The sequence below is a fragment of the Rhinopithecus roxellana genome, chromosome 16 (genome assembly GCF_007565055.1).
Source record: "Rhinopithecus roxellana isolate Shanxi Qingling chromosome 16, ASM756505v1, whole genome shotgun sequence".
Lineage (NCBI taxonomy): Eukaryota > Metazoa > Chordata > Mammalia > Primates > Cercopithecidae > Rhinopithecus > Rhinopithecus roxellana.
In genome coordinates this window covers 95,464,784-95,488,835 of record NC_044564.1, presented here as the reverse complement: position 1 = coordinate 95,488,835, position 24,052 = coordinate 95,464,784, and the positions used below count along the sequence as shown (strand labels likewise).

General features: G+C 50.2%; 1 protein-coding gene across 1 annotated transcript in view; it reads left to right on the top strand.

Moving 5' to 3' along the window:
- Nucleotides 1–18,684, top strand: part of TTLL11 (tubulin tyrosine ligase like 11) — a 285,983-nt gene extending 267,299 nt beyond the window's left edge. Inside the window, exon 9 of the mRNA XM_030920126.1 lies at nt 11,687–18,684. Coding sequence (XP_030775986.1) covers nt 11,687–11,964 — 278 coding nt within the window. The 3' untranslated portion in view covers nt 11,965–18,684. The remainder of the gene's footprint in view (nt 1–11,686) is intronic.
- Nucleotides 18,685–24,052: the final 5,368 nt, after the last annotated feature.

Here is a 24,052-nt window from a genome sequence, read left to right as displayed (position 1 = left end):
TTGCTCTGTGTAAAAGTGGAGTGTAGTGGGGAGGTTTTGCACATTTCAGCTCCCAGGCTGACAGCAGAGAGCACATGGCAGTAAGAAGGGACCTCCTGGGGCAGTGATGAGCTCCCCATCGCTGGAAGCAACCAAGTGGGGGGTGATGGATGGCTGTTGTTAGCAATGTCAGGAAGGGCAACCCATGCCCTTCAGAATCTCACAGGGCAACTACAGAAAGCCACAGAGACAGGACCAGAAATCATGCTTTATCTGCCCTGGTTTGAATCTCCACTACCAGCCCCAGCCTGGGGGACTGAGTGAATGGCTAGGTCTGCCCACACTCAACTAACACACAGAACCCAAGACAAATGCAAAGCTTTGCCATATCACTAAACAAAGGCAAACAACCACAGAAAATCAGAGGCCATAAAAGCATCTACCACCCAGATTTTGTTCTGAGGATTAAACAAAAGGTGCCCATAAAGTGCTCACCACAGTGCCTGATGGATATTAAGCACATGTTGTATACAGGCCACTCTTAGTAATTCCTCTTATCATTCTGGGTGGTGGTGTTACTCTGCAAGGGTGTGGATTGTGTTATCTCTGAAGTCCTTTTTAAGCGAGAGATTTTGACCACTTGCTGAGGAATGAGTGCTGAGCCTCAGAAGGTTCTATAGGAGCCATTAATCTCAACAGAAACGTCTGCAATAGCATGAAGTAGTTGCAGGAAGCAGTGACCAGAACTGTGGCCCTGTCTTCCCAGATGGTGACTAAGGAACTTATGTTCCTGTCGTGGTGGAATCAGGGGTGACGTTGGATGGGACTGGACTGAGACCTCTGGGCCACTCTGCCGTGGCCAGCAGTATGACCTGTGATTAATGAAATGATGGAAGAGTTGCTTTCACCTTTGATTATGTTTGTTATTTGGGTGCTGCTGGCTTCTGGGGGTAATGATTTTCCTGCAAGGTCTATTTATGGTTCAGTCCTGACACTTATTAATTTCTCCATCCAGCCAAGGACAAAGGTGATAGTGACTTGCTGTTGCTGTAATGCTTAATACAATGACTGCGCATGTGCAGCTTCTGTTCCTGAACTGGCGGGGTGGGCGGTGGCAGCAGCAAGGCTTTTCTCCTTGAGATTTCATGTGGGTTGGGGGAGAACTGGTAGGGAGCAGCACCACCACTTACCACTCTCCAGCAGTGTGACCTTGGGCAGATGGAGTGTGACCTTGGGCAGGTGCTTGGGTCTCCCTGAGCTCAGCACTTTCTCTAACAATGTGTGTATTGGCAGTCCAACCTCTTAGGGTAGCAGTGGGACATGGTAATGCTGAGTGGGAATCCTGGTGGGCAGAATGTCCTCAATAAACGTGGACATTCCACTTCTTAAAATATTCAGAAGTAGGCCGGGCGCGGTGGCTCAAGCCTGTAATCCCAGCACTTTGGGAGGCCGAGACGGGCGGATCACGAGGTCAGGAGATCGAGACCATCCTGGCTAACACGGTGAAACCCCGTCTCTACTAAAAAATACAAAAAACTAGCCGGGCGACGAGGCGGGCGCCTGTAGTCCCAACTACTCGGGAGGCTGAGACAGGAGAATGGCGTGAACCAGGGAGGCGGAGCTTGCAGTGAGCTGAGAGCCGGCCACTGCACTCCAGCCTTGGTGGCAGAGCAAGACTCCGTCTCAAAAAAAAAAAAAAAAAAAAAAAAAAAAAAAAAAAAAAAAAAATATTCAGAAGTCTCCATCACTTCCAATACTTGTGGAATCCTCAGGGATCACCCCATCCAGCCCCTCACTTTACAGAGGGGAAGCAAGTGAGGCCCATTGAGGAAAAGTGACCAGCTCAAAGCCACACAGTGCACAGGGGCAGAGACCATGGAGATCCCAGGCCCCTTCACTCAGATTCCTGGCCTCATGGAACTCAGTCCAGCAGGGTGACAAGAAATTGGCCAACTTCAGTAAGAGAAAATGAAACCAATATTGTGATAGCACTCCAGGCCAGTGAGGTGAGAGAGCGGACTTCCAAGTGGGAATATGATGGGAAACACTTGTGCCGCTGTTTTTTTTTTTTTTTTCTCTGCGACAGAGTCTCACTCTGTCTCCCAGGCTGGAGTGCGGAGGCAGTCTCAACTCACTGCAACCTCCCTATCCTGGGTTCAAGCAATTCTCCTGCCTCAGCCTCCTGAGTAGCTAGGATTACAGCTGTGCACCACCATGCCCGGCTAATTTTTGTATTTTTAGTAGAGATGGAGTTTCACCGTGTTGGCCAGACTGGTCTCGAACTTCTGACCTCATGATCCACCTGCTTCAGCCTCCCAAAGTGCTGGGATTACAGGCATGAGCCACTGTGCCCGGCCTGTGCCACTGTTTTTTAAGCACTGAATTGCTTTTTCTATGTGGTACGTTGTGGGGGGGACAAAAAAAAGGGCACTCAGGGCAGATATTACTATCCCCACTTTAGAGATGCAGAAACTGAGACCCAGAAAAGTGAAATGCCTTGACAGCCAGTAAGTGGCAGAGCTGGCACCCGGACCAGCTCATCTGAGTCTCTGTCCCTATTCATGCAGCCAAATGCCATCTCACTGTGAGATGCCCAGGTTTGATCCACCACATGTGGAGTCCTTCGAGATCCCAGCCCCAGGCCTAGAGAAACTGTGGTCAAGTCTGGGGGAACTGTGCAGCAGTAGACAGGGAGCTAGGCTGCAAGATGCCCTAAGAATGGAGAGAAAGCTGAGATTCCTGTGATGAACTGCCTTGGAGTTTGTGCAGCCTTCACAGATAGCTCTTCTGGGGGCCATTTCACTGCACAGATAGGAAGCACTAAGCTAATTCTAGTCAAGATCATTCAGCTTTATTTCCTACCAGTGATTGCAAACAGCAAACTTGTATACTTTTACATTTAGAATTGTACGATGAGACAGAAGCATCTAGTGTAGGTGAGTAATAAGAAAGAGATTTAAAGGTTGGGGAGAGAGAAGGGCTTGGCAAGTGGCTGTTTAAGCACACCAATCCCGGGAAACAGAATTACTAGCAAGGAAACTCAGGTATTTTTGAGAGGAAGAAAATACCTCATATTCTGTCTGGGATAACATCCCTGGCTGTCGACAGTGATTTGGATTTAATTATATCATATATTCAAATGTACTCTGTAAACTGTAAAATAATACATAAATGTCAGATGTTAAGAAAGCGTAATGCAGAAAAAAGAGCGTGGGCTTGAAAGTCAGCTAGGCATGTAAATGCTGCCTCGCCCACCTAGACTATGACCTTGACAAGCCACTTAGCCTCTCTGGGCCTGTGTTCCTCAACTGTAAATGAAGAATACGTGTAAACATGTCTTCTTCCCACCATTACCCTGAGAAGTAGATGAGAAAAATGGATATTCTTTGTAAACTGGAAAGTGCTATGAAGACCTAAGATAGGATTCTTGTTCCCATCTTTAAGCTGGGGAATAGATGATGAGATTATTGGTGAGCAGCTCCCAGTGTTTTCATAAAGCCCTGAGGGCAAGGTTGCCTTCCCAGGAGTGGAGAGCAGGGGGCTTTGACCTAGAAGGAGCTGGTGGGCCATCCTCACCCAGCCTATTGACAGAATGAGGCCATCATCTGTCAGGGGCCACCTCTCAATATCCAAGTGGCAGTCTCAGATGAGAGATCTGCGGCTGGCTGCAACTGGAGTGTTTCGAAGGCTGCCTTCTCCAGCAACATCCGTCAACCCAAATGAAGTTTAGAAAAATACTCAACAGCTTATCTTGTGGTGTGCAGGGCAGGTAGGGAAAGCCTGTTTGCAAAGACCAACGAATATAACTGTACCTTCTTGTTGACATCCAGCAGAGAGAGATGACGCTGCATCCCTCATTCACTGCAAGGCCAGTATTGCTTCTGTTCTAAATGACTGGAATTAACACTTGGTCAAATCTTTGACCCACCTTGGCCTCTCAAAGTGTTAGGATTACAGACATGAGCCACTGCACCTGGCCAAATCTTCAAAAACTCTCGAAGCAGCAGTGGAGTAAGGAGGTTAAAGAGCATGGTGGTTGGGGTCTGCCACCTACCAGCCATGTGATTCTGGCAAGTCTCTTGAATGTAAAATGGATTGTCAATACCCGCTTCATAAGGTTTTTGTCTGAGTAAATTAAATAATGTGAAGGCACCCCATAGCCCAGGGCCTTCCATATAATGAGGGCTAAATATGAATGATTACTGTTTACTTTCATTACTTTTACTGTAACAGGACATTAAGGCAATGTTACCGAAAAGATCCTTTCAACTCCCAATCCAAGCTGTGAGGGGTTTTCTGAGTGCTGGTGAAGGAGCAGGGAAGAAGTGTAGGGTTGCTTATATTTTTTTCTAAATGGCTCAGGTAAATTCAGAGACTTGAGTAGTAGTAGGAGAGTGTCCCCAAGAGCTAGGTGCACCTCAGCAGAACTGAGGATTTGAGGGTGGTATGAACCAAATTGTATCTCCCACAAAATTTACATATTGAAATCCTAACTGTCCTCTATGTGGCTGTATTTGGAGATGGGGCCTCTAAGGAAGTATTTAAGGTTAAATGAGGTCATAAGTGTGAGTCTCTTATTGAATAGGATTAGCGTCCTGATAAGAAGAGACACCAGAGAACCCAGTCTGCCTCTCTGCCATGTGAGGACACGGCAAGAAGGTGGCCGTCTGCAAACCAGGAAGAGAGCCCTTACCAGAACATGACCGTGCTGGCACCCTAATCTCAGACTTCCGGCCTCCAGGACTGTGAAAGTAAATTTCTGTTGTTGAAGCCACCCAGGCTATGGTATTTTGCAGCCCAAGCAGACTAAGACCAGGAGCAGAGAGTGAGCTGTGGGATTTCAGAGGAGAAAGCTTGTTCTGTGTCCCCAAAGACTCTTGATCACCCACAGCAGAACCAGCCCAATACTAGGTTTCTCAAAGACCATTCTCTTTTTTTTTTTTTTGAGACAGAGTCTCTCTCTGTTGCCCAGGCTGGAGTAGACTGGCACGATCTTGGCTCACTGCAACCTCCGCCTCCCAGGTTCAAGCGATTCCCCTGGCTCAGCCTCCCAAGTAGCTGGGATTACAGGCACCTGCCACCACATCTGGCTAATTTTTTGTGTGTTTAGTAGAGACAGGGTTTCACTATGTTGGCCAGGCTAGTCTAGAATGCCCGACCTCGTGATCCACCCACCTCAGCCTCCCAAAGTGCTGGGATTACAGGTATGAGCCACTGGGCCTGGCCAGACCATTCTCTTAACTTCTTCGCTCCACTGCCTCCCATAGAGCCCTTCAAGAGATGGCTAAGTTGGCATGTTCATTCCATTTCCTGATTACTCACTGGGGCAGAAGCCCCAATGCTGCTGTTACAAATGCAGTTTCTGGGGCCTCACTGCCAACAGACAGAACCCTCAGGGAGAGGGAACAGGAACCTGCATTTCTGGCAAGGTCCCTAGATTATTTTATGTATAAAATGTTTGAAAACCATTGACCTTGAGCGGGAGGCCAGTCTCCTCGGTCTGAGGTGTCAGAGGCCCTCCTGCATGAGATTCCTGGCTTGCCCTCACACCCACATTCAACCGTGGGCGAACCTCAGATGGCACTGGCACTACCCTCGGACCATATCCAGGATCTAATCATCCCTCACCACCTCCACCAGTACCATACTGGTCCAAGCCACCCCATCAGTTCTCTCTGGGACTGGTGCAGTTGCCCCTGAATGGATCTCTTTGTTCTCACATGTGCCCCTACCACTGGGTTTCAGCACAGCTTCCACAGTGACATGTCACTTCAGGACTCCCCAGTGACCTCCCATCTTCTTCAGTTGGAAATTCAAAGTCCTGCCATGGTCTACAGAGCCCCTGTGGCCTGGACTCCTGGAACCTTCCAGGTCTCCTCTATCACAGCCCAGACAGGGAAGGGAGACAGCATGGAGAATGTTCTCTCCCGCTTAGTGGGCAAGCAGTGATGCTGGAAGAATCCGGGGCTGTGCGGTTTCTCAGAAAGGACTTAATGGACGGTTGGAACCATTCCATGGCTTTTCAGCTCCATCATTAGTCTTTTAAAAATAACTGGTTGGGTTTGCTCTCAATCAAAGTGTCTTTAAAATGTAGACATTTTTAGCCCAAAGTCAAGCTTCTCTCAGTTTGGGGGCAGGTCCTTTTGCAAATAAGCCCCGCTTTGCAGATGGGCCTTCCAAGTGAAGTTTATACAGACTGGACTGTGCAGTGGGGAGCAGGGAGGGGAAGGAGCAGGGTTCAGCATCACCTGGGATCTTGTGAGAGATGCAAACTCCCAGGCCCCACCTCAGCCCTCCGAATCAGAAACTGTGGGGCTGGACCCTCCATCTGTATTTTAACAAGCCCTCTGGGGGGTTCAAAAGTTTAAGAGCCTCTGGTCTGGATCATTGCACTTTCATAAGTCTGTAAATCTTCTAAGAGAAGGGTTTCCATGGGTCTCTTTTTTCTTCACCCCTTGGCTTACCTCAGTGTCCTCAGCTATAAAGTGGGCATAATAACACCTGCATCACACAACTGTTACAAGGGTCACAGTCTATTCAGTGGATTAAATGCATCTTTATTGATGCTCACTGTGTGCCAGGCTATGCTGGGCTCTGGGAATGTAGAGAAGACAGGGACATGGTCCCCACCAGCAGGAGCAGAGTCTCATTAGAGAGACAGCCATATACCCATGGATTTATCCTAATATATGATGAGAAACAAGAAGAAGCACCGTGAAGGGTGATTAATTCCACCTGGGGATGGTCAAGGACAGATTCCCAGAACCAGTGACCTCAGAGGCTAGGTTGGGGGTATTTTTAAAATTATGTGTGTGTGTGTGTGTACTTGAATAATTATCAACAATGAGCATGGATTTATCTTATTTGGAAAATTCAGAAAAGAATGAAGATATTAAAATATCCTATAAGTCTAGCACTGCCTTCCCCCATGCCCCGTGGTACTATAAATAAGTTTGCAATGAATACTATTGTATACATTGTTTTCCTTTGGAAGGAATATTTTCTTAGGGTAAATTCCTAGGATTTGTGAACACTGTGTTCAATGATATAAACACAACATTTATTTTTTATTTTTTTCCTCCTTACCTCCCTAATAAACATTTGAATGGCTCTTAAAAATTCCACCAAATTGCTTTTCAAAAGTCTATAGCAATTTCACCACTACCTCCCATTATGAGTATTTAATACTTTTGTTAGTTTACTTGGTGAGCAATAGCCCCTGTGGCTTGGATGGGGCCAGACGTCTTCTCTCTTATTTGCTGATATATGTGAATAGCCCATTCATGTGCTTTGTCCATTTGGGTATTCTATGAGATTTTCTTTTTAAAAATTTTTTAGAAGACAGGGTCTTGGCTGGGCCCGGTGGCTCACGCTTGTAATCCCAGCACTTTGGGAGGCCAAGGTGGGTGGATTGCTTGAGGTCAGGAGTTTGAGACCAGCCTGGCCAATGTGGTGAAACCCTATCTCTGCTAAAATACAAAAAAATTAGCTGGGCATGGTGGTGGGCACCTGTAATCCCAGCTACTAAGGAGGCTGAGGCAGGAGAATTGCTTGAACCCACGAGGCAGACTTTGAGCCAAGATCATGCCACTATACTCCAGCCTGGGCAACAGAGCGAGATTCCGTCTCCAAAATAAAAAAAGACAGGGTCTTGTCTGTTGCCCAGGCTGGAGTGCTGTGGTGTGATCATAGCTCACTTCAGCCTCAAGTTCCTGGGCTCAAGCAATCCTCCTGCCTCAGCCTCCCAATGTGCTGGGATTATAAGGTTAAGCCCTCTTACCCAGCCTCTGTAAGGATTTAGATATTTTTAACATGAAATCAATTACTAAACCAACCTTACATTTATTAAAAACAAAAACAACCACCTGCTCTCGGCCCAGCTGACCACCCCCAGCACATCTCTGCCTGTCAGAGCCCTCCTCATTCCGCAAGGCCCCACTGTCATGCCCACTTCCCCATAAGCCTCCACTGACGCCCCCAACCCCTAGATCCTCCAAGGTGTTGGATTCAGTGTTTCCTGCAGATTCTACCATTTCCATCCTCAGGCACCCTTGGCAGGGATGCTTCAGAGCGTTTCTGGGAATAAGGTCAAGAAGCAGTGGTGCATAAGGCTTGGGTCCAAATCCCAGCCCTGGCAAAAGTAACCCTGGTGTAAAACCATATACATACATATATATACATATATATACATACACATATATATGTATGTATATGGTTTTACATATATATAGACCCATACACATATATTAACCCATATATATATGGGTTTTACCTGTATATATAACCCATATATATATATATATATATATATGTGTATATATATATATATATATATGGGTTACTGGTTTTATATATATATATACACATATATATTCTACTTTGACAAAAAGTTAAGTAGAATATATGTGTAAAAAGTTTGCATTGTATTTTTTTTCAAAGTAATACATGTACCTGACTTCAAATTCAGATAGTAGTAAGGGGTTCATAATTAAAAGCATCTCCCCCTACATCATCTCTTTCCACACACTAGAATTTCCCACTGCAGATGTTTAAATTATATCCATGTTTACTGTAGAAAATCACAAAATGCAGACAAGCAGAAAGAAAGCCAAGCCAGCATAGTGAGATCCCACTTCTTATTTTAGAGTATCTTCTAGATGATGTTGCCGTGCCTTTTTTTTTTTTTTCCCAAATTGGTCCTCATTGTATGTTTTCTATGCGTTATAGCTCTAATCACATTCTACCGCCAACTAAGGGAACAAAACTGATATTTGTTGAGTAAAGAAGTGCAGTGAGTGGCTAGATCCTTGCCATTCAAAGTGTGGCATCAGCACCATCAGGAAGCTTGCTAGAAATTCAGTGCCTTGGGCCCCACCCCAGGATTCACATTTGAACAAGCTGGTGATTGGAGTATGCATTACAGCTGGGAAGGGCTTTGCAGAGCAGAGTTACTCAAAGTTGTAACCCATAGACTGTCAACAGTCCTGGACAAGAGGCCTGAGCCAGAATGTAGACAGCACGCTGCTTCCTTTATAGAGGAAGACATGCTATTATACTAAATACTGTCAACAGAACTAAACAATGTGATTGATGAGGACCGTGATTAACATTCTGGCCCAAGCTCCTTATCTTGTCAGGGACCAGGGACACACAGTTCGTGGGCTTGGCACTGTCAGCCTGCCACACTTTGAGTGGCGCTGTTTAGATCACACAGTTGGGAAGTAGAGAGCTGGGACTGGGTTTCTCTGGCTTTAGATCCTAATCTTCTCAGTCTGTGTATATCTGACCCTCCCACCCGACTGTCTCACACACACACAGATGCACATACTTGCACGGGCACAGGCCCAGCCTATGAGAGCCTTGGCCCAGAGTTGGTGATTAGGAAACATCTGCCTCTTGAGTCAGACCAAGGCTCCCGCTCCCCTGTGTCTTTGCCCATCCCAGGCTGCTGTTTACATTAAAAGTAACCCTGGTGTAAAACCCATTTTAACAACTCCTTCTATCAGGTTCAAACAGAGCAGCGGCCTTGTAGGATGTCTGGAGTCAAGAGAACCCAAGCCCAAGAGCTTTGATGGACTAGGAGGGAGACAAAACACAACTTCTTTGCTCAGCTCAGGTTCCCAAGGCAAAAATAGCTCTGGGATCCCAGGGTCTGTATGTGACCCAGGATCTACAAACCCTAGGCCAGCCTTCTGTCCCCAGTGCCAGAAGCAGGTAAATAATGCACAGTCACCAGGAAGGCGTGGATTTCAGAGTCAACACCAGCCTAATCTAAAATGCCACGTGGTGTTCAGTTCAGCCTTACTGTCACCTTTCCCAGGGAGCTCAGGGACTCCTATAGGTTTAGATCCCAGGGTCCCAGTTTTACTTGGACATTGGGAAGACTCAGACCCTTTCAGGCAGTTGAAACTTTTAACTGAGTTTTTAACAACTTAGTTAAAATACTTGGGAGTCAGTTTGAATTTCCAAGCCACTCTTCCCTGGCTGTGTGACCTTAGAGAAGTTACTTAACTTCTCTATCAGTTTTTTTTTTCATTTGTTTTTGTTTTTTTGTTTGTTTGTTTGTTTGTTTGTTTTTTGCTTTTTTTTAAGATGGAGTCTCGCTCTGTCACCAGGCTGGAGTGCAGTGGCGCAATCTTGGCTCAGTGCAACCTCCAACTTCCTGGTTCAAGCGTTTCCCCTGCCTCAGCCTCCTGAGTAGCTGGGATTACAGGCACGCACCACTGCACCCAGCTAGTTTTGGTATTTTTAGTAGAGACAAGGTTTCACCATATTGGGCAGGATGATCTCGATCTCCTGACCTCATGATCTGCCCACCTCGGCCTCCCAAAGTGCTAGGATTACAGGCATGAGCCACCGCACCCGGCCATCAGTTTCTTGATTTGTAAGATGGGGCACAGTAATATTGACCTCATAAAGGTATTGTGAGAATTAGTGGCAGTGTCGGTAAAGCACCTAGTGTCAATGCACCCATTCATCCACTCACTCATTCATCTATATTGAGCACCTCTGGGCAGCACAGGAAGCGCACAGTCCAGAGAGGAGGATGGAGACCACACAAACAGACAGACACAGAGCAAGCCACAGCCGGTGCTGCAAAGAGAAGTGCAGGAATCCTGTACCAGGGGCCAGGTCTAAACTGGAGATCAGGGAAGGTTTTACTGAATGAGTGATTTTGAGCTCAGGTCTCAAAGGTAAGTAGATGCTTATAAGACAAAGCCAGGGTAGAGCATTCCAGGGGTGTTGTAGGGATGACTATTTATTCTTTCCAGAATACAATTTGGGCCAGAGAAATGACAGTTGGGTTTATTTCACTTTTGGGGTAAAATTTGCAGACAGCAAAATGCATGAGCCTTAAGGCACAATTTGAGTGCATTTTGACAAATGCACACACCCATGCACACACCCATGTAACCAGCATCTCTATTATCAGATAGAATTTTGCTGTCAAACCGGGTTTATCTTCATATCTTCATAACCTTGTTCCCTGATTATAAAAGTTAAGAAGCTGGGGTTTTTTTAAATTTTTGTTTTCTGAGATGGAGTCTCGCTCTGTCACCCAGGCTGGAGTACAGTGGCACGATCTCAGCTCACTGCAACCTCTGCCTCCCAGGTTCAAATGATTCTCCTGCCTTAGCCTCCTGAGTAGCTGGGATTACAGGCATGTGCCACCATGCCCGGTTAAATTTTGTACTTTTAGTAGAGATGGGGTTTCTCCATGTTGACCAGGCTGGTCTCGAACTCCTGACCTCAAGTGATCCACGCACCTTGGCCTCCCAAAGTGCTGGGATTATAGGCGTGAGCCACTGTGCCCGGCCAGGAGCTGGGTTTTAATGGGGGCATTTCATTGTGGACATTTTACAAGACTTTGAGCTAGGTTTAAATCTTATATAACTTTCCCCAGGTCTCTCCATGTCTCTGAGACTCAACTTCCTCATCTGTAAAATAGGGTTAATCGAACTTACTTCACAGGGCTGTGTGAGGGATTGGGTCTGCACATAGCCGTAAAATGCCCAGCTAGTGCCTGGTGGGCATGGCGGGCCTGGTGGGCACTCTGTGAGTTAGCCCTGTTACGAGTTTCTGGAACGGAGACGGTGGTGGGGAGCAGGGCTAGCTCTTGCTGACACCCTTGTGGCTGGAGATGGGCCTTCCCAGGGCAGTGCAGGGCAGCTGTGTGCACCCCCTCATCCAGTCTCTTTGTTCACAGGGATGTGTCTGCAGGCCTTCGTAGAAGCTTTCTTTGTCCTGGCTCAGAGGAAGTTCAAGATGCTGCCACTTCATGAGCAGGTGGCCTCGCTGATCGACCTTTGCGAGTACCACCTGTCCCTGCTGGATGAAAAGCGCCTGGTGTGTGGCCGGGGCGTCCCGTTGGGGGGCCGGCCCCCGCACCGTGGCACTCCCCAGGAGCCCTCCCCATCGGCCCAGCCAGCAGGGGACAACCCCCCACCCCGCACCAGCTGCGCCAATAAGCTCTCCCTTCCCTGACATACCCTGTCCTGAGGGCCACTCTGTCCTCCCGAAGACGGAAGACCAGAGCGGCTTTCAGGGCTGGAGAGCCCCAGGCATTCTGCCTGCAGAGGAATGGCAGGCAGGCTGCCGAGGGGCCCGGCTGAGGTCCCCACGAACTGTCTCTGTGTGTGTCTGAGCTGTGCTTCACCAGGCTGGCTGGTTCTCACCTGCCTTCCTCCTCGCACCTCCTGGTGATACACCCTGTTTTCGAGTCATCAGTGGACATGTGACATCTAAAACGTGACAGATGGCACCTTCTATTCTGGGCTCACAGGAAGCACCAACTGGGGCAAATCTGTTGTGTTTGGGGCACAGGACACAGTCGGTCCCAAGGCCCGGAGCTGTGGAGAGGAAGCCGAGTGTTGGGATCTGCTGCCGGGGCCTCCGCGTGGCCACCGGGAAAAGCCCGAGAACATCGTGTTTATTTCCTGCCTCCCGTTCTGAGAGAAGGAAGTGGAAATATCAAGTAGGCGTCTGCAAATCTCCCATCCCAGGCATGTGCTACATGGGTGTAGTGAACAGATTAACCTCATTTAGTTCGTTAGCTTTGCCTGTTGCTGCAATGTTTGGTTTGTTATTAATTAAGAAATAATTAATTAAGAAGTAACTAAGACTCCTGGAGCCTCCGAGCTGGCAGGAGCCTTGGAGGTCATTTTGTTTGATTTTGTTTGACTGTGACCCCAAAGCAGGAATCCCATCTTTAGCCTCACTGACCAGATGGTCTGAGTGGACCCCTGCATAGGTGGGGTGCTGGTCACGTGGCCAGTGTGTCCACAACAAGCACTGCCAGGGGTCCCTGCATGCCCAGCACTGTGCTGGGAGCCCTGGGTGAGGGAAGGAAATCAGATATGGATAAGAACCAGAGCAAGAGGACATACACTAGTATGTCAGACCTGGTGCCAGGGACAGGGGAGCTTGTGCTTTCTCTTGCATGGGACCCTTTCCTTGTCTCCATCTGTATCCCCAGGTAGCCCCCCTCTCAGAGGAAACGCCTCAGAGGCAGCGGAACGTGGCATTTTGGAAACAGCCTTGGGCATGTCAAGATCCAGGGCCCGTTGAAGACAGGCAGACAGGACTTGGCAAAGCCACGCTCTCCAGAGTGTGGTTGGATTTGAGGTTAATGTGGCCCTTTCCTGGGGGATCCCTTTAAAGGATGCTGAGAGGCCCTGGGAAGAGCCAATCATCATGCTCCAAGTGAGGTGGAGAAAAGTCTTTGAGGCACTAGTACTGTGCCTGGTGTGGTGCACAGTAGGACTCAGAAAATGCTGGTAGTGCATGGCAAGGGAGAGGGTCCTGGGAGGCAGAGGTACATCCCAAACAAACTCCTGAGACTTTCTCCTCCTTCCTTCCAACATCCTGTCCAAACTGATAAGAGCAGTTGACCTGGTTCATAACAGGTACTCAAAAGCATCTGTGAATCCGCCTTCCCCAGAATATTTTTAAACCCAAAGACAAGGTTGTTAATCCAAGATGTCTCCAATTGTTGGCAAGCGATTTCAGAGCAGGGGCTACTCTGTTCATCCTTGCCTGGCGCTCCTTCTTGCCAGGAGCTCATCCTCTCAAGGAGGAAAACCTGTTTCCCCCACGGTGTGGCTTCTGTGCAGCGCCCCTTCTCTGCTGCTAGCAGAGCCCAAAGGCCGCTGCCCTTCCCCAGCCGAGAGGGGCTGTGGAACTGAGCCCTGCAGAGCCCAGTCGGGGGTGTTCAGTGACAGGAGACTTGTGCAATGACTTTATTTTCCCTAGCAGAAGGCAGGACAAGTGGGAAGGTAGCACAGGCAGGATGTGCCTCCTGAAGTGTGTCGCGTGTCCTCTACGTGGGGTGCTATGGAGGTGTCATCGGCTTAGTTCCCCAGGTACTAGGGCAGGTCCGTAACGCTGCTCCCCTTTCAGATGAGGAAAGGAAGGCCCAGGAGGCCACGCAGTCAGGACTTGGTCCAGGTGTGTCTGTCTTCGGCTGCTTGTCCCTGGGTGAGCATGAACTCAGCTCCAAGTAGAGACCCCGCAGCTGTACTCCGCTCGGGGCTGCCTGGGGTCCGTCACCGTCTGGTGGCATGGGACAAGGCAATCAGGGCTCCTAAATGGTCCAGTGTGAGAAACAATGTTTGAAGCCCCCATGCAGCTCTCCCAGTCCCTTTTGGCAGAACAAATGGATTTCCCAGAGAAAGACCAGAGTAAGCACGTCTGGGCACACTTGTCATCAGCTGGGAGCCACCAAAAGTCTTAACAAAGCTCTCATGTGACACCATTTCTTGAAATTGGTCTTCAGAAAGTACTCGCTTGCCAAATTGGAGTGCAATGTTCAGGTCTAAAACCAACCAAGCACGTTGAATATTTTGAAAAATAAAATCAAGAGGTTGAATTCCAGCCACCTTGTCTGGGGTGATATGAAAACATCAGCTCTCCTGGTGAGGGCTTCTCCCACCCCTGCCATCATCTGGAGGCGGGCTGCTCCGCCCACCATGGCCCTTTTATCCCGGGAACAGCCCCTTCCTCTGCAGACAAGGCCCTGATAGCCCCACCCACCCGCAGGGCACGGAGCCTCCCTGGTGATTGTTAGGGAAACGAGGCTGTGGTTTTATGAGAGGCCAGTTGTGACAGATTGCCCCTTTTCAGTTCAACCAGAGGCTGCTCCATTATCAGAATGAGTGATAGCTGACTCACCCTGCCTCCTCCGTTCCTAATAAGAAGCCCCACTGTGTTTACCCCTTTGGTAATCGGCCACTCGTTTTGTTGGATGTAATTGAAGCAGTAGCAAAAGCAGATGGTTTCTTCCTCCGAGAGGACAGGAAGCAGAGCCGGCAGTCCGGCCTGCCCAGAGGCACATAGCTGGGCACCTCTGTGCTTTGCTGCAGGATAAGTTCCGTCCCTGGAAGGGCCCTCAGGATCCATCTCCAGCGTCTTCTCCCTACCCCTCTCCTGCCCCATCCCCCTCCTACCGATGTCTGTCTCTCCCCACCCGCAATGCACACAGTCCAGCCACACAGATCCTCTCCCTAGTCCACTGGCTGAGTTCCTGTAAGAGCTGGGCACTCTGGGGGCTTGGAATGAATGGGTAAGAAGATCAGGTTCAGCCTGTGCTCAGTTTGGGGGTTCACATCCAAGTATGACAAGTTAGTGGGACCAATCTGGGGAGGGAAGCATCAAGTGAACAGGGCAGACCCACAGAACGGGGCTCACCCACCATTTCTTTGGGTGTGCCCCTGGGCAGCCTCCTTGCTCCTGCCATGCTGACCCTACCTGCTCCCTTCCTTCCAACCTCCTAGGGGCACAGGCTCAGCGTTTCTGTTGTTAGGGGCAGGAGCTTTGTCCTCACGGCCTGGCCAAAATGGAGTCTGCAATAGGTGCTTATAAAGACCCGCTGGATTCAGTGCAGCTGTTAGCAAGTGCTGGTCCCAACAGACCCCTCCCCATGGGCAGAGGCAGGGCCTCCAGGAGAGAGGAGCGTCCAACCCTGAAACGAACCACTTGGATTCCTCTTACTTCTCCTCCCGGCTTCTGTCCACTCCCCCGAACTCAGACATGGTCTCTCATCTGGGCTTCCACTGCCTGCCTGCCTCTTACCCCTCCACCCTACCCTCCATCCTACCCTCCATCCCCATCAATCTGGAAGGAACTTGGAGAACCACAGAGCTGATGTCCAGTCACCTATTGAAAGCAGCCCTCATTGGCACCCTTCCTTTCTTTCCATCCTAAGGCCCACACCTGTCACCCGCACCGCTGCAGCCTCCCTGAGCCCCTGTCCGACCCCTACTCCCAGGACTGTTTGTATCTGTTGTCATGAGACAGGAGGAGGATGTGCTATTTCCCACCACCCTTGTCTTGCTGGCCCCTCTGCTTGAGATGGCTTTCCTCTGCCCAGTGGCAAACAGACTTTCAGTTCAGTTCCAGTGTCCCTGCTGCAATCCCCCAAACAGAGTGAGTGGTTTCTTCCTTCTACTTCCAAGAACTGGAAAGTTCCTGTATTGGCGCGTGCACCGTGGGACCACAGCATTGGTTCCCACCCAGCTGTGAGTTCCTGCAGGGTCAGGCATGTGCTGGGTCCATGTTGGCACAGAGCAGGGGCCAGCAGGTGCTTGCTGTGAATAGGAACGTTTAGCAGACCCCGGGAGAGGAGACAGTGTTATCACGCTTGTTCTCCGCTTCGCCTGCGGGTGCCTTTAAGAAGCACAGACTTGTAAACCTTGCCAAGCTGATCTGCTGAACATCTCTACATCCCCGGCTGCCTTGTTGGCTCCCTGGGACACGGCAGCTGCCCTGTGTCCATCTGACTCTAGGTGTCTCTCCACGGCCTTTGTGGCCAGGCCTGGGCTGCGTACCCATGGGCACCCCCTCTCATTCAATCTCAGAGACAGGACGCCAGGCTGGACGGTCCTCACTAACACCCCTCCAGCCAGCTAGCCAGCCTCCTTTCAACTCTGCATTGCCCTGAGTTGGTGTGGGGTTGTTGAGCTACCAGCAGGTCTTCCTGACTTGCATGTAGGTAATCAGACGGATGGAGTGGGAGGATAGGGGCACAGACAGTTGAAATGGTGTTCCATGCCTTTCTAGACCCCAGGCCCTTTCCTACGTGTTTTTATCAGCACATGCTCAATCCTTCCCAGTTTACAAAGCACTTCTAGATCCATTCAACCCCACAAAGAATGAGGATCACTGGGCACTCTGTTTTCCCAGGGGCGGGGAACTGGCTTCCAGGAGGCTTAGTGACTGACCGAGGTCTCGAGGTCTCGAAGTCTCGTGCTGGTGAAGTGCAGAGCCAGGATCCGCCTGAGGCCCCCAGCTGGCTCCAGATCCCACACTCCTTCCTTGGCACTTCCTCGGTTCTGCACGGTGCCTCAACACTCCCCAAAATATCCAATTTTGCCGGTGTGGAAACCCACGTCCCACAGAGGCTGGTGTTTGCTCCACTCAGTTCTGGGGACTTAGCTTAAGGCTCTCTGATCTGTTCTCTTCCTGCCGAGCACCCCAGGAAGGCTCTGTGGGTACACCCCAAGGGCTCCAGGTCTCCTAGCCACTTAGTGAGAGTGGCCAGTCCTGTCTCACTTGATCTTTGGGTGCATAAGACGAGATCACAGAAAATATCATCAGTGTGAAAGTGTTTTGTAAAACCAAGGCGCTGCCCAAACGTAGCATTATCTTCAGCCTGGCTACTGGCTTCCTACAAAGTGAAGGGATGAAGGTAAAACTCTTTCTTGAATAATGTTATCCATCAAGACAGACAAAACCACACCGGTCAGCTCCTCCTGCCCTCCCCGTCCCACCTCCCCTTCATTCCCACATGTTTAAAGACATTCGTAGGCTGAGAAATGATTCCTGCTGCTCCTCTGACACCCGGAATGTGCCTTGTGATTGGCAGAGTGTCCCTCCAGAATAGCTTAATTTTTTCCCATTTCTTGACTAATGTCCTCTACTCCTTGGCCCTATAATTGAGAACTGGGCTTGCAATGGCCAGCACAGGAGTATCTTCCCTGAAAGCTCAGAAATGATGGCTCTCCCGGTAGGGAGCTGGCATTCCCCGTGGCCGAGAGCACCGTCCTCCTCACACGGAGGGATCATTCACCACCGTGTGTATTAACCTGAAATCCACCTCGCCTTGATGGATATTTTTGCCAATCTCCCATTTGGTTTGATGAATGTGAGAGAAATTTTCCCATATGGCATATGAATTTCTCCCTCACAAAATAAGTCTAAATTTTTTTCTGTTCCCGGAGATGAAGGAGCTCAGCAGAATAGGCCACATCTTCAATTACCTTTATCTCTAGTAGCCCAATGTCTTGATTTTTATATAACTGGGAAAACCACATAGCATAATGCTTACACACACACACACACACACACACTGAGTACCTATAAGCTTTGGTAGAAAATGGCAAAATTACAATGTTTTTCTCATTTCTGGTGATTGGCTTCCGAGTGTTACTTAGAGAGCGGAGTGGAAAGGGCTCTTTGCAGCCCTGCAGTAGTGTCTTGTGCTTACCAAGAGGCTCACAGGAAACATTTCCTCCAACATGAAGGTGTTTGCTAAGATTCCAACCAGGACCCAGTCTTGGGCCACAGAACACTGTCTTCTCCCCGAGGCCTCTGGCAGACCGCAGGGATATTTTCCCTTCAGAATCTCTTGCATCAGAATGGGGAAAGTGAGGGCCAACAATCCCAGAGGAGGTCGTGAACTGTTCTGGAAAGCGAGGGCTTTGCAGTCAGACCTTCATATGAACTTTGTTCTGTCTGTCGCACGCTCCCTAAATGACCATGGGCCAGTGACTTTACCTCTCTGATCCCTGCTCCTTGCCTAGATAGTGGGGATCACGTCGTAATGTATGTAAAGAGCCGGGTGTGGGACTTGGCACCTGGGAAGTGTTTTAATACGTGTCTGTTGAGAAAAGGAAGGGTCTCGATGTGCGGAAACAAGACGGATGCCAGGAAATACGTCTGACCACCTCCACGCCCCTGACAGCGGAGGCTCCTGGAGGTCTGGTGAAAGACCTCATATGCTCCAGCCCTGCCGGCTCTGTGCTGAGCTGTGCCTTTAAGAGACTGCAGCTCCTGCCTCTTAAAAGCCTTTAAAAATTCTTTATTAAATTTTCATGGCGCATAAAGTCAAGGTTCTGTTACGTGGCCTCAGTTGTCTTGGCAACTTCGTAAAACGCAATAATAAAACGAAGCTGAGTGTTGCTAAACACAGGCTCATTGTATAAACGACTGCGAACTATTGACAGTTTGTTCTGCACGATAATTTTTGACAGCAAATCCACCGGGGTAGACAATGCATGTTCACTTGGGGTCAGTTGTGAGAAAAGGACACCTTTTAAATTTTTTTCCCCCTTAATGCTTAACATTTGCCTAGGAAGCTAAATATTGCCTCAAGGAAACTGCGAGATCCTGGGGGAGGCAGAGGGAGGGGTTTGGAAAATCTTTCAACCCTTGATCTGCTGGGGACAGTCTCCCATAGGGAGGGAGGGATCTGTCCCTAGAGTTTGGTCAGAGACTCTGGCTGCCCTGGGAGAGAAGATAGCCCCTTGCAGCTTCCCGTGTGCAAGGGGAGCCACAGTGTTCAACTCGGGCTAGACCAGTGAGCATTGCATGTTTCACCCTCACGGGAAAAGCTAAAGGCAGGTGCCTCCCTAGAGAACTAAACCATTCACCCTACACCAAAGAGGTGATTCCTGGGGCTGCTGGTCCAGCTGGCAGCTCTGTCCCTGGAATGGAGGCCCCGCCTCCTCCTATCACCCCTCCTCCCCTTCTACCCTTGGGGTGCAACATATATCTGCTCTGAATATTTCAGAATATTTGGCAAGTGGAAAGCAGATGGCCTTGAGTTAAAAACAAAGTGAGACCCCAGCTCCCTGGAAATCCCCTCACCCATTGGCATCAGAGAAATGTTCATGTCATATGCTCCCCCCCTCCATGCCCAGGAAGGCCACTTAGGTAGGCCCTGTTCCCACGGGTAACCCCTGTAGTCCTCTGGATCCCAGTTCACCTTTTAATGACCCATTCAAATTCTGCTCATTCCTCAGATGTACCAACACCTCGGTCCTAGGCTCCTGTGTCACAGGTCATGGCTCTGCAGTGTGGCAGAGCTGTCATGCCACTCTCTGCTGGAGAAACCCGGGTTTGCCTGCCCATGGCCCTGCAGCCTGGAGGGGAGGCAGCTGGGGCAGTGTGAGAGCTTAGGGCTGGCTTGGGCCAGGCATGTCTTTGGAGGACTGTGGAGGCCACAAGGAGCCCTTTCACACTGCTGCCTGCCCCACAGGATCCCCTCAGGGCTCAGGCCCCACGTCTGTCTTTAACCCAGACAACTGCAGCTTTCCCATTCTGACTTGATGGGCTTTACAATAAGGGTGTATCCGCAGCTGCTGATGCCTGCCTTTCAATATTACGCATGAGGCAAGGGAAGCCCAGAGAGGGGAGGGGTCTTGCCCCCAATACCCAGCAAGTTAGGACATGAGTTAAGGCCTCTTCAATGAAGGAACTGGTTTTGCCCTGTGTGATCAGAGGGATGGGGCGGAAGCCAGCACCACCCTCAGCCCATCACCTCGCCAAATACCTACAGAAGGGAACCCAGAGAGCCTCTGGCCCAGGGGTTTTCAAGCTAGATCCCACGGAATCTTAGAGCAGCTCAGCTAGCTGTTTTATAATATATTGGGGTTGCATGTAAGAAAAAAAGCTTAAAATGCCATCATTCCTTCTAATTTTTTACTTGTGGGGTAAATTCCAGGTTTTCACTAAGCTGGGGGCCCAGGAGAAGTAACTCATCCAAGGTCACCTGAGCCCAGCTGGGACCCCAGGCCCTGCCCTGGAGGATGTGTGTGTCATGCTGGCACCGGTGCTCAGGTGCTGGGCTGGCTGGCTCACACTGGGCCCAGGGAGGAGCTGCCCCCCCCCCCCCCCCCACCGCCGGAGATTGGCTTGGTGTCTTAATCCATTTGTGCTGCTATAACGAAGTACCGTAGACTGGGCGGCGGATAAACAACAGAAATTTTATTTATCCCAGTTCTGGAGCCTGCGAGTCCAAGATCACAGTCCCTGCATGGTTGGGTCCTGGCGAGGGTTCTCTTCCAGGTTTGCAGACCGGTTGTATCCTTACATGGTAGGAAGAGAGTGACAGAGATCTCCAGGGTCTCTTCCCAGGGCACTATTCCTGTTCACAAGGGCTCCACCCTCATGACCCAGTCACTTCCCAAGGCCCCACTTCCCTAAACGGAGCTAGGATTTCATCACATGAATTTAGGAGGGACACAGACATCTAGTCCATCGCCTGGCCTCTCTCGCCCCTGGTAGAACGGTTGTTGGAAGCCTCTGCGGCCGGCCCTGGGCTCACCTGTCACTGGGCGCTAATCATCAGATGCCCAGGGTGGATGACAGGATCCACTGAAGAATTTCCTGTCATAGCTCCTCACCCACCACTTAAATAAACCTGCTTTGAGCTATTTCCAGAGCCAGCGGCAGAGGAGGAGGGGTGGCATCAGTGGGTCACTGGATCCATCGCCAGCTGTGCTGGGAGGAGACTGACCCCAGACATTGACAGGTCAGAAACCTGAGGGCATGTCCCAGAGAGGCCAGCTACAAGCAGCCATTTCTTTGAAGCCACTTGTTTTAGCTTTAAAAGTGCTGTAAATATTGCATTCTGCTCTATATGACATCCGCATATTAGCCAGGCTAGGTTAGACTACCCTGAAAAGATAACAAACCCACGGAGCTCCGTGGCTTAACACAGCGGAGGTTTACTTCGTGCGAAATCAAAGGTTCATGTGGGTCTGCTGGCTCTCAGGATGGCTCTCCACAGAGAGGCGCTGGTCTCTTTCTCCTCAACCACGCCTCCCAGTTGCTTCTGGCAAGATGAGGGGGCAGGAGGGGTCCTCAGGGGATGCTGTTCAGGGAGGGGCTGACTCCACCTCCTCCCACAAGCCCTTGGCCAGAACGCAGTCCCGCGGCCCGGATGGAAGTGCTGGGACAGTGGGACATGCGCCCTTCCTGGGCACCCAAGCAGACAAAAATAAAATGGGATATGGTGAACACATAGTGTTGTTTTTGCCACAATTCCTATTTGTTTCAATAGAATAACGTTTTTCTCCCCTTCAATCTTCACAAAAAATGGCTGCGCCAAGGAAATGACCATGGTTCTCTCCGGGCCGCACACAGCGCCCCCGCCCCCATCGCCTTCTTTCGGTTGAGTTGGAGCAGATGGAGGTCACGTGGATCTCCTGACTCCAGAGCCACAGGGGAGCTGGGGGAATCTTGTGCCTTCCCACCAAGAAAGCCAATCCTAGGCTCTGTGGCCTCGGTACCGCTCAGCTCCAAGCTCCACGGGCAGTTTCCCCATCACCTGGAAAACTGAGTCCAAAGCCGGCTGACATTTTCCCCTGAAGAGGTGGGGGCTGGAGGTCCCGGAAAGAGTGCCGACCCTTCCCAGGCCGGAGCAGAGCACTGAGACCACGCTCCAGGGGCCATCTGGCCTAGAGAGAGGGCTCTAGCTAAGCCCTCTCCAGTTACCCTGCGTTGATGAGCCAGGCTCCCCTGACTCCCTGCTGAGGAGGGCAGGACTTGCGCAAAGCTAAGGATTCACAGGCAGTGAACCCTGTGACATCGGGCTTCTCCTGTAGCTGCTGGAAGTTGTGTCACAATTAACATAGACAGTGGGGGTGGGGACATGTAAAGCACATTCTCAATTCATGGCTAGGGTCTCACACACACAAGGCCGAGACCCATGCAGGGCATATTATGGCGTTAGTTCATTTAATCTGAGAAACAGGCTCGGGTGGTTACTCCTGTTATCGCCTTGCTTTACAGTAGAGGAAGCTGAGGTTGAAAGCTGACGTGCAGTGACGTGCCCGAGGGGGTGCAGGTTGTCCGTGCCCAGGCGGGTTTCGGATTTTGGCCTCACAGAGCCCGCTCTCCAAACAGCTGTGCTGTGCGGTGGTGTTGAAGGCCCTCTTACAGCAGCAGGCGGCTCTGCAGAGGGGATGGGCTCCGGACACATGTGGAAGTGGAGGTTCTGGGAGAGACCTCGAATAGCAACCTGTCTGCAAAGCCTTTGAACTCAAAGTCCTGGAAGAAACATCCTAACTCAGTGAGGTTCACACAGCAGGCAGGACTTAGGGTTGCCCAAGAGGATCCAACCTTTGAGAGCTGTTGTGCTTGGCAGCAAGGTAACAGTAGACGGGACATAGGGAGCAACATTGAGATCACTGAGACAGCCTCCTTCTCTGGGGTAAATGGACCAGGCAGTGAGCGAGGGGAGGCTGGTGGAGAAAAAGGTGACCATGTGCTGAGGACCAACTTTGTCCCAGGCGCCAGCGTCACCCCAGCCATCATGGCAAGGCAGGTGGAATTGCCCCCCTTATACAGCTGAGGAAACAGGTTTGGAGAAGTTAGGCGTCTTGCCCGAGGCCGCAGAAGGCCACCCTGCCCAGGTCACATGGCCACCATAGAAGCTCTGAACCCAGGGCCGGTACAGAGCCCCACAGACTGGAGAAAGAAGCAGCTGGCCACATGACTGCAGGTCAGAAAGTCCCTTGGCTTCAACCACCTGTGGCCACTGACTTGTGAGCAAATGACATCCAGAGGGGCCACCCCAAAGCCTGGACTCCCGACCCCATGGTCAGGAGAGAGGTTGCCAGGGCAGCGCCAGGCTTCAGCTCAGTCCAGAAAGGCCACTCTTACTAGCTCTTTCTCTACACTCACAGGCTGCATTCGACCTGGTGCCTGATAGGTGGGGAGGGGACAAAAGTCTCATTAAAAGAGGGGCCTTCAGTGCGGGGCAAAGAGCTCTCTGCTTCAGGGCCAGCCAGAAAATGTTCACTCTTTTTCCATATTCTTTTTATTTTTTAAATATTGAGACGGGGGTCTCACCATATTGCCCAGGCTGTTCTCGAACTCCTGGGCTCAAGTGATCCTCTTGCCCCGGCCTCCCAAAGTACTGGGATTACAGGTGCAAGCCACCGCGCCTGGTTGGGGTCTCCATTTTATACTGGTGTCATGGCATGCCATTATACGATGCACTCTAGTTATGTATAATATTGTAGTTTACTTAAATGGTCCCCATTGTTTCTAGTTTTCTGTTATTACAAAAAAAGTGTTGCAAGACTCTTCTGATACATGCATTTATGTGCATGTACGATGTGTCCTAGAACTGGAATCACTGGGTTAAAGGGTACATGCATTTTAAGCTGCAATCAATATTGCTGCTATATTGTCCTCCAAATAAGTTGGACCACCTTTAGGCCCCACCAGATGTATGAGAGGAGCCAGTGCTCTGTACTTCCCGCCCTCCCCAACACACTGTATTGTGAGAATGCCAACTTCCACCTGTTGATAATTAAAAAACATGGCAGCATCTCATCACAGATTGAATTTTCCTTCCTTCCTTCCTTCCTTCCTTCCTTCCTTCCTTCCTTCCTTCCTTCCTTCCTTCCTTCCTTCCTTCCTTCCTTCTTTTCTTTCAGATGGAGTCTCTCTCTGTCACCCAGGCTGGAGTGTAGTGCCGCGATCTCGGCTCACTGCAACCTCCGCCTCCCGACTTCAGGTGATTCTCCTGCCTCAGCCTCCCCAGTACCTGGGACTACAGGTA